At 63.1% G+C, this 10,178-nt stretch overlaps 2 protein-coding genes across 2 annotated transcripts in view; one reads left to right on the top strand and one right to left on the bottom strand.

Moving 5' to 3' along the window:
• The window catches only part of SLC5A10 (solute carrier family 5 (sodium/sugar cotransporter), member 10), a 60,527-nt gene extending 58,692 nt beyond the window's left edge, over positions 1-1,835 (top strand). Inside the window, exons 11-15 of the mRNA XM_015558354.1 lie at positions 472-555; positions 665-833; positions 953-1,168; positions 1,390-1,447; positions 1,565-1,835. Of these exons, the coding sequence (XP_015413840.1) occupies positions 472-555; positions 665-833; positions 953-1,168; positions 1,390-1,447; positions 1,565-1,662 (625 nt within the window). The 3' untranslated portion in view covers positions 1,663-1,835. The remainder of the gene's footprint in view (positions 1-471; positions 556-664; positions 834-952; positions 1,169-1,389; positions 1,448-1,564) is intronic.
• Positions 1,836-1,855: 20 nt separating this feature from the next.
• Positions 1,856-10,178, bottom strand: part of GRAP (GRB2-related adaptor protein) — a 27,043-nt gene continuing 18,720 nt past the window's right edge. The window contains exons 4-5 of the mRNA XM_006779297.2: positions 4,733-4,901; positions 1,856-2,986 (exon numbers count right to left, since the gene is read on the bottom strand). Of these exons, the coding sequence (XP_006779360.1) occupies positions 2,801-2,986; positions 4,733-4,901 (355 nt within the window). The 3' untranslated portion in view covers positions 1,856-2,800. The remainder of the gene's footprint in view (positions 2,987-4,732; positions 4,902-10,178) is intronic.

Here is a 10,178-nt window from a genome sequence, read left to right as displayed (position 1 = left end):
CTCCCCCTCCCCCTCCCCCTGAGGCCCAGGTAGGAAAAGGGAGGCGGGCGGGCAGGTGGACCCACCCCAGCTCACACAGAGCCATGGCCACGCCTGCTGTGCAGGCTCCAGGAGGTCTCATCCACCCCCCCACCCCACCTCTCCTGATTAGGGGTGAGGGGCACTCAGCTGACACAGGGTGCTCAGCCGGGGAGGAGCAGATGGAACGACCTCTGTCCCTTTAGCTGAGCTGCACGCCCTTCAGGCTCCAGGCTCCTCTTCCTGGAAGCCCTCCTGGATTGATGCTTCCTCTGGGCTCCCTGAGCCCAGCCCTTAGCATGGGTGACCGGGTGACAGGCTCATCTGCTTTTTTGCTCAATTCTGATCAGGGCAGTGACCAGGGCCCACTCATTATAGAGTCTGGGTTCCTAGCACAGCGCCCCCTCACTCGGGGGGGCGGGGGGCTCCTAGCACAGCACCCCTGTGCTCCAGGGAGCTCTTGTTGAAGAGCTTGTGGAATGAACAGGTGAAGCGTGGCTGCGTGGAGGGGCCTCGCGTGGATGGGAACTGGTGCAGGTGGGGGGATGGCTCCTCAGCTGGGGCAGGTTTGGGAGGGTTTGGAGTGGGCAGCCGGGGAGGGGAGGGCAGGGGGGAAGGGCTCCTGATGATGCCGCTGCCGCCACAGGCTGGTCATCGTGGTGCTGATCGGCGTGAGCGTGGCCTGGATCCCGGTCCTGCAGGGTGCCAACAGCGGGCAGCTCTTCATCTACATGCAGTCGGTGACCAGCTCCCTGGCCCCCCCGGTGACCGCTGTCTTCATCCTGGGCGTCTTCTGGCAGCGAGCCAACGAGCAGGTGGGTGCGGAGGAGAGCTGGGCGGGGACAGGCCTGGGCCGGCTCCTCATTCCCCTCTGGCCGGGCTCGATCGTCCCCTGGGCCTTCATCCAGCGGCCCAGCTGTCCTGCCTCCCCCAGGGGGCCTTCTGGGGCCTGATGGTCGGGCTGGCGGTGGGCGCCACAAGGCTGGTCCTGGAGTTCCTGTACCCTGCCCTGCCCTGCGGCGCCGTGGACACTCGGCCTGCTGTCCTGGGCAGCATCCACTACCTGCACTTTGCCATTGCCCTCTTCGCACTCAGCGGGGCCGTGGTGGTGGCCGGAAGCCTGCTGACGCCCCCACCCCCAGGGGCTCAGGTAAGCCTGCCCTGACCCCGGGCTCTGACCCTTACCAACGTCTGACTCAGGTTCCAATTCTCTGACTCAAGAATTTTCTAGTTCTTGGCCTAGCCCTGGCCCCTGGCCCTTTTTGAACTCAGCTGCCCCCTTTCATCACTGACCCCTGATCCTGTCTGGGTCCACCTCCAAGCCCGCACCCCCTCCCTGTCCTGCCACCTTATCCCTCCCATTCCCTGCAGATCCAGAACCTTACCTGGTGGACTCTAGGGAGGGACCTGCCCCCAGGAGCCAAAACAGGTAGGCAGTGACCCTGGGCATCCCTCCCACACCACCCCCAGGGCTGGGCTACAGAGCAACAGGGCCCTGGGGGTGGCCCTGAGATCCTCAGCATCCCTCTCTTCCCACCCGTGCCAGCTGGCAGCCGGAAACAGGCTTTCTGGGCCCGGGTCTGTGGCCTCAACGCCATCCTCCTCATGTGCGTCAACATCTTCTTCTACGCCTACTTCGCCTGAGGTGGCCGGGCCTGAGGCCGCCCCTTTCCCTAATGAGGACACCAGCCCTGAGGCTGCCCGGCCAGCAAGGCGGGAGCCTGAAAAATTCGGGAGGGAATGGGAATGGGTGAAAAGAATGTGACACTTCAAAAGTGGCCCTCATATAACGGGCAATAAAAGGCGATTGCAGAGGACATTCTATCCTGTTACTGTCTTTATTTTGCATACGTGGGTCCAGGGCAGGAGCAGCGCAGTCGCCAGAGCTCAGGGCCCGGAGGGAGAGCCCCCCACTGTCCCATCTGCTCCCAGTGCCATAGACCCCCCTTCTCCCTGCCCCCACCCAGCCTGGCATTCCAGCTGCTCCCGAGGTCCCCTCTCTTCCTGCTCCCAAAGGTGCCCAGACTCGGGGCAGGCGCTGCCTAGTGACCCCCTGCTGGGTGTGCGTTCCATTCTCAAACTGGGCGCCCCCCCAGACTGCCCCCCATGCTGCTGGGCTTCAGAGTCCAGCCCAGGCCCAGCTCCCCTGGCCCGCAGGTCCTCCCGGCTCCCGGGGCCTGGGCAGAGCCTGGGCCTGAACCGAGCTCCTCGGTGGCTGCGTCCAGGGCTCGTCCCCCAGGCCTTGTCCATTTTGAGGAGCAGCTGCCCTTGCCTTCTCCATGGTGCCCTCAGGGCCCGACCGCCCAGAGTCAGGGGCCCAGGTGGGCGCTGGAGAAGCTGATCTCCACCTGGATCTGTCCAGTGAGCCCAGGCCATCAGGTGGGCAGCGCCCTCGCCTTCCCTTCCCTCGAAACCACCTCCCCAATAGCCAGACACCTCAGGGTCCTTTTGAGGGAGGGGTGGGCGGGCCCGGTGGGTGGGGCCGCTGACGGTGGAGCTCAGCCCACCCTAGGGTGTCCCAATGCTGGTGACAAGTGGGAAGAGGCTGCGGGAGCCCCGGGAGCGCCCCTTGCCCGGCGGGCACTGCACTTGGTGTTGGCTGTGGGCACGGGGCAGCCCCGGTTCATGTGGAACAGAGGGCTGGGCTGGGCCGTCAGAGGCCGTGTCCCTACCAGGCCTGGGCCGAGCCCAGGGGGCCCGGAGGGGTGTCCATGGTCTCTCTCTGGACTTCAGAGTCCTGTGGACAGATGGTCTGCTGGCTCGGCTCCCAGCCCCGCTCCGGTCAGAGGTGCACCGGCTGGACGTAGCTCCGGGGGAAGAAACCCACCTGCCCGCAGAACCGGCCTCGCCACCAGTGCGGGTCCAGGTGCTCCAGGACCTCGATGATGTCACCGCGGCGGAAGCTGAGTTGGGAGGGGTCCTGGGCCGAGAAGTCAAACTGGGCCTGGGCGAAGCCGGCTCGCGGCGGCTGCAAGGGAGCGGGTGTTAGTGGGGCCTCGGAGGCCGGAAGAGAAGGGCTTTGCCGCCGGTTGGTAAGGGCAATGTTTTCGAGGCAGAATTGAGGTCAAGGTGATGGCCACCCACCTGCATGGGCCTCCTGCTGCCCGCACCCCCTCCCCTCCACGGCCGCCACACAGACACAGCCTCTCCTGAGAGCCCGCGCTGTCCTGGGCTCTGCTGGGACCGGGTCCCGGCTGCAGTGAGGGGCTGTGGTTCAGGCCCTGCCTGTTTGGGGTCTCAGTTCCCTGACTGTGCAACGGCCGTGATAACTGGACTCCAGGCCCCGAGATCACCAGGGCTGACACAGACTGTGGCGTGACGTGTGGCCACCCCAGTTCAATGCTGCTGCCCTTGGCCAGGCTCTGGAGCGAAGGGGACACTTGGAGCTGCCCAGCTCTCGGCTCTGGCTTCCAGTCCTAGCTGTGCCCCAAAGGGACCTTGGTTAAGTCTTTGCCCTTGTGGGACTCAGTTTCCCCACCCTCGGATGGCGCTGGACTAGAGCTCTCAGCCCGACACCGGGACATCTCCTCCCAGCACGGTCCTGCAGAGCAGGAGATAGGATCGGCACCAGCTGTAATTAGCAGTTCTCTGCCCAGGAAGGAGGAGGCGGCCTGGGTCCCGAGAGACCGAGCCAGCTCTGGAATCTCCCCACAGGGTAGGCGATCCCAGGGCTGGGCCCAGGGAAGTGGTGGGTGTGGGGAGCTCACAATGGGCCCCCAGTTCCATGCTGGCTCCCTCACACTCTTCAGGGTCAGAGCTGGCCCAGGCGAGGGGGCGGGATGAAGGTCTCGGGTACAGAGGCCCAGAGGAGGCTCAGGGCTGATCTGACCCAGGTCAGGCTGCGGAGGTGGAGCCTCCCGGTGGGATAGGGGGACTGGCACTGCTGACGCCCTGGAATATCAGATCCCAGGGCACATCCTATGGGACAGAGGGGACACTGAGGCCCAGGTGAGGGGTAACCTGGCCCTGAAGTCATGCTGGATGAGGCAGCTGGGGCCCAGGGAGAGGCTGGATGGGCCTTCCTCAGCCTCCTCCCTCTGCAGAGCCCGGGCTGTCTCGGGGTCCTGCCTGGCCGACCCCCCCTTCCAAGGAAAAGAGCACATCGGGAATAATAACCCCATTAGCAGGTGTCGTCATCCTAATGAGAGCTGGCCCCCGAGCCCTGATGAAAGGCTGGCTGGCAAATTGCTGTTCTTGCGAGGACACGGGGTGGCCAACCTCCCCCACACACACCGTGTCTGGCCAGGACCTCGCCCACGCTGCCCACACCCCACCCAAGGCCAGCGCCTCTGGGGCAGGAAGCAGGACTGAGCTACCAGCTGGTGGCCTGGGTGAGTCACATCACTCTCCTTCCTCAGCTGCCCCACCTGCACGGCGGAGACAGCGAAGCTCCCGTGCAGAGCCCAGCCCAGTACGCGGCACTCAGAAGGCTCAGTAGGCTTCAGTACCTTCAGCCGTTCAACGTTTATTGAGCACCTACTGCGTGCCGTGCACTACTGACAACAAGCCCGACGGGTTGCCCCAGGGAATAGCCAGTTGGTTCCTTCCTTTTCTCCCCTCCCCTTCCCAGCCTTGCTTATTTCCCTGCAGCGACACCAGCACAGACCCTCACAACATGGCCGGACCCCCTCCCACGCGGGGAGCGGGCGGGCCCGGCCCCAGCAGGTGTCGTGGCCCCTGCACACAGGGCGCCCGCCCGGCCTTGCCCACCTACCTGGAGTGGGGGCTCCTCATCCCGCAGGAAGACCTGGCGCCTCTTGGCGATGGTGGTGGTGCGGTAGAAGTCGACCAGCTCGTTGAGGGAGTTGAACTTCTCCTCCCACAGGAAGTACTTGCCCGAGGCCTCACGCAGCACCTTGAAGTGCTGCACCTGGTCGCCGTAGCTGGAGGGGAGGACCCATGGTCACTGGGATGGGCCCACGGCCAGGGACCCCTCCCGCCCAGCCCTGGTCTCCCCTTCTTGCCCTGGGACCAGCCTTTCTCTTTCCTGGTGAGACCTGGGCTCAGAGGGGCAGGAGGGAGGACAGGCCAGGCCTCCCGCCCAGGCTCCCTGTGAGACCTCGTGAGCACCCCTGACCACTAAGGGGTGGACCCTGGGCCAGGCACTTCCTTGCAGTGTGACTTTAGGCAAATCACTTCTCTGAACCTAAGTTTCCTCACAATGCCTCCTCCCTCTGTTCAGTGCCCAGAAAATGCCGACTGTGGCTCATGGCAACACAAAATAGGTTTCTCTGAGTGCATTTTCTCTCTTTGTTAATCCTCACCTGAGGATAGTTTTTCTGTGGATTTTAAGAGAGAGTGGGAGGGAGGGCTAGAGACAGAAACAGCGATGTGAGAGACACGTCGATTGGTTGCCTCCAGAATGCACCCCGACCTGGGCTGGAGATTGAGCATGCAACCGAGGTACATGCTCTTGACTGGAGTCAAACCCGTGCTCCGGCGCTCTAACCACTGCGCCCCTCGGGTCGCTAGGGCCATTTCCTCTCTTTAACACCCCCTCAGCCTTCCCTTCTCCTCCTGCTGCGTCCCCTTCCGGCTCGTGCAGTCACTTGAGGAGCAAATCCTCAGGCCGCCCTGACTCAGGCCTATGCCTGTGGGTGGGAGGGGAGCTTAGGCACGTTGGATGCTTCTGTCCTTCCCACCCACACCCACCTCGAGGACCTTCTGTGGAATATACGAGCATGCGGACAGCAGATTTGACTTTGGGTGGTGGGCACACGGTGCAATATACAGATCTCTGTAACATAGAAACCTGCACCTAAAACCTATATGTTCATGTTGACTAATGTCGCCCCAATCAATCCTATATAACAAAAGCATAACATGCAAATCGACCGGACGGCCGAACAGTGGGACGACCATCCAGACAACCATCCGGGACCACGCTATGACACCCACTGGCACAGGCCAGCCAAGGAGGGTGCGATGTGACTGGTCGGGGGCCCAGCCATCACCCATGATCACCCCGCAGAGGGAGGCTCAGGCCACTGGCCAGCGGGGCAATCAATTGGGAGGCTCCACGATCACCCCAAAGAGGGAGGCCCAGGCCACCCACCGGCGGGCTGCCATGGGTGGCGGGTGGGCAGAGCCTCCCTCTGTGAGGGAAGCCTGGGTCCTGGGTGCCGGAGCGAGGCCGGTGCTGGCAGCTGGGGAAGGAAGGCCTACTCTCGCATTGGGCCTCTAGTCTATATATATAAAAGGCTAAGTGACCCTCTGACCGCCAGACCGGTAGCTATGACGCACAGTGACCACCAGGGGGCAGACAGTCAACGCAGGAGCTGCCGAGAACCTGAGAACCACCCTCTCACTATCCAGGACCCCTTGGGGGATGTTGGAGAGCCATTTTCAGCCCAATCCCCGCAGGCTAGGCCGAGGGACCCCACCAGTGCACAAATTCGTGCACCCGGCCTCTAGTTTAATAATAAAAAGAAAGAACCTCCTATGACTCCCCATTGCCCTTGGGACAAACTCTTAGCACCGGAGACTCAATACTAGGCTCTAACTGCATGTCCAGCCTCTTTCCTTCTATAATCTCTGATGCAATCAGCGGCCCCTTCTCGACCCCTTGCCCTTGCCCAGCCCCCCAGCCCAAGCCCGGCCACCCCATCCTCTCACGTGCCTTCTCGCTCAGTGAGGAGACCGCCTGCCTCTCCCAACCGGCCAGAGGGGTGGAGCCTGCTCTGCCTGGCCTGACCCGAGGGACCTGCCCAGGGCCTTCCCACTCGCTGCATATTTCAGGCCAGGACAGGACATGCTGGTGGAGGCCAGGGGAGATGCCAGGTGGGTCAGGATGGCGGGGAGCGAGCCATCGCGCTTCTCCTCTCTGCTGCAGGTGGCCAGGTTCGCACGGTGGGGAGGAGCAAATAGGGCCCTGTTTACTGTGGGGAAACCAAGGCCCTGCGTGCAGCCAGCACCTGGCCAGAGCCGGGCCACATCTGTGCGCCTACGTGTCACTGTAAAGTGCCCCCGACTGGTCATCACTGTACAACAGCAGCAATAATGCTGGTCCCACTTGTGGTAATCATGGCCCAGATCTTGTCATTCCACGTCCAGAGCTACTCCTCCACGTCATACCTGGGCTATGGCCCCAGGAGGCGCGCCCTCTGTCCTCTCTGCCTGGCCAAGCGGGGCCCCCTCCCTCCTCCATATCCAGCTCCACTGGCTTACACCCAGCTCACTGCTCTGGGCCTCGGGTCCTCCCCTGCAACATGGAGGGGGCCCTGAGGCACCCCCCCCCCCAGTTCATGAGGACCTGGGACTCCTGGCTGTGCAGGCGCCACCCACAGGGCGGCCCCCAGGGACTTCTGGGCATGGCCAGGTGTGTGCACTGGGCAGGGGTGGCCCCTGGGAGGGAGATAGGTTATCATTTTGTTTGTGACTAAATGAGAACTGAATACCAGTCTGGAAACTCGATAATAAAAAGAAAAAAACACCTCGGGTTCTAAATTTCAATTTTGTTAAACGATTTTGGACACAGCGCACTGACAAGCCGGGTAGCCCTCGGCCTGAGTCTGTCCAGGCGGCCCACACCGGGGCCTCAGGCCGAACGGGAGCGCATGTCAGTCCCGCTCTCTGCCCACCCTGCCTGCTGCTCGCCTCCCTGGCACCCTGGTGGCTGCTGTGTTAGGTTTGAGATTTAAGATGAAGATCCCATGGTGTGGGGGGCAGAGGGCAGAGTGGGATCCCCGACCTGCCTAAGTCAAGGGTCCAAACTACGCAGCACCTCTCTCTCCACCTGTACACACACCTCCAGGCCTTTGCACATTCTAGTCCCTCCACATTCTTCTCCAGGCAAACTTCTACTCCTTCGTCAAGGCCCAGGTGCAAGGGCCCACCCTCTGGGAGCTGCTCAGCCCATTGGAGGCAGGCTCTGTGGGCTCCACGGCCCCTGCACAGCCTTGTAACCAACTGCTTCTAGGCCCCCCAGTAGCCACCTGGACAGCCCAGGGGGGTCAGTCCCCGAGGGTCAGCCCCGCTGAGAGCTGCTGGACTCAGGCAATGGCCTGTCAGCCCCAAGCTGGAGCCCCAGGGTGCTCTGAGCTGTGGCTCCGGCCTCCAGGCGCCCAGCCCCTGACGCAGGCCCAGCCCCCAGGCTTGTGTACAGCCCAGAGCGAGTCCGTCCCACCACGGAACTGAGGCCAAAACGCTGAGGCTCTGACCATGGTGAGCAATGGCCCGAACTGTGGGCCATCGGCAAGCACTGCTCCAGGTGCCGAGGCTGCTCGCGTGTGGGCTGCGGGCACACCTGTTCGCGTCCCTGGGATGGGAGGGGCGCGTGGACAGGGCTCCTGCCTGTCTGACCTGCAGCTGCCGAGGCCACACCCTCCCTGGAGCAGCGGCCGTGGTGACTTCGGGCGACCTGCCCCTCTCGGTGATGGCTCCGGCCCTGGGCTTGGCTATGGTGCACGGAGCAGTGTCAGCCAAGCAGCAGAGTGAGGACGCCAGCGCCAGGCGGGGAGGAGCCGGGAAAGAGGCCTGGGCTCAGGCCTGAGGCGCTGGCAGAGGCAGAGCGCAGAGCTGCGTGCGGGAGGCGCTGGCGCAGGGTCCTCTCCGGGTGAGGGCAGACGAGGGTGTGGTGGGTAGAAAAGATCTCTACCTCCAATGGCCACAACTTTGAACATTTTGGTGTTTGAAGGTTATCCTGTTACCCGGAAAGTTACTCAAAACAAAGCATTCTTGCCCCGGCCGGTGTGGCTTGGAAAGGTTGCGGCTAGATTCCCGGTCAGGCACAGGCCAGGGTTGCAGGCGTAATCCACGGTAGGGGGCGTGCAGGAGGCAGCCAACTGATGCTTCTCTCTCATCATTGATGTTTCCTCTCTCTCTCTCTCTCTCTCTCTCCCCCCTCTCACTTCCTCTTTCTCTATCTAAAGAAAAAAATCAATAAAAATATTTTAAAAACATTCTCTGAGCATATAGGAGGGTCAGGGAGTGGAGAACAGGTGATAAGATGTGGGAAAGGGCAAGAGACCCAGGAATTCTAGAACCTTCCAACCTGAGAATTCAAGAATCCTCAGTGCGTGGTACTCAGTGAAGGGCAGGTCTCGTCCTTTCTCCCACCCGTCCCAGAGTCCTGTCCCTGTGAGGAGAGCAGGCCAGAGGGGGCCGGTCTGCAGCCAGGGGCCCTGCTGGGCCAGTCCCGGCCTGACAGTGACCACACCGACTGAGGCCTGGCCAGGCCACGTCCATCTGCTGACCCAAGGACTTGGCACCTGGGCGTCTCCCGACCAGCCCGCCTGTCCCCCAGGCTCCCAGGCCTCGCCTCGGACTCTCTCCAGGAACCCTGTCCCCTCTTTTCTGCCTGGCCTCGGCCTTAGCCATCCTTCAAGACGTCTGGGAAGCCGTCACTGGGGCTGCCCTCTGTGGGCACTCCAGAGCCCCCCCCCTCCGCCCCCTCGCCCCAGCCCAGGGAGCTGTGGGCATGCAGAGGACCGACTGCCTCTGGGAACCAGGACCCCCGACTGGAGGGGGCTGAGCCCTCCCGAGCAGCAGAGGAAGGGCAGCCCCAGGGGCTCAGAGCCTGGCCCAGAGCTGGTACAGGGCGGTGGGCGGTGCCTGGGGCGCGTGTGCACGTGTCCTGGCCCGCGGGTGCCAGGCGTCTGTCTCCGTTGTGCGCATCCCTCTCTGAGCAGCTGTGGCTGCATTTGTCTCTGTGTGTGACCCCCACACCCACCCACCCCGGGGGGGGGCAGTTGGGAAAGCCCCAAGGAGCAGGTCAGGCCTGATGCGAGCAGCCAGTCCTGCCCGGCGGGTTTTTCTGGCTTGGTGGCGGGCGGCAGCAGGGGTGACAGTGGCAGCAGGGGTGACAGCGGCAGCCCGAGGATGAAACAGGCTGGGTCGGGTCCCAGGACAGCCCTGCCCCCGGGTGGTCTCCATGAGGCCTGGCCCTTCCGCAGCTTCTGTTTCCCATCCGCGAACAGGGCGGGGCTCCCTGCACCACCGCAGACTCGAGCGGCATCACCCCGGCCTGGGCTGGGCTGCGGGTCTCGGGGAAGGGGTGGCCGGGGAGACCGAATCTGCCGGGCACAGGGCCAATGGGCACCAGCTCGGCTGCTCGCTCTGTGCTCTTGGGCAGTTCCTGCACCTCTCTGAGCTTCAGGGGTTTTTGGTTTGTTGGTTTGTTGGCTTGTTTTACCTGTAAACTGTTTCTAGGGTCAATTCCT

Source organism: Myotis davidii, unplaced genomic scaffold (assembly GCF_000327345.1).
Source record: "Myotis davidii unplaced genomic scaffold, ASM32734v1 scaffold129, whole genome shotgun sequence".
NCBI classification, from domain to species: domain Eukaryota; kingdom Metazoa; phylum Chordata; class Mammalia; order Chiroptera; family Vespertilionidae; genus Myotis; species Myotis davidii.
This window is presented reverse-complemented; position numbering and strand designations above follow the sequence as displayed.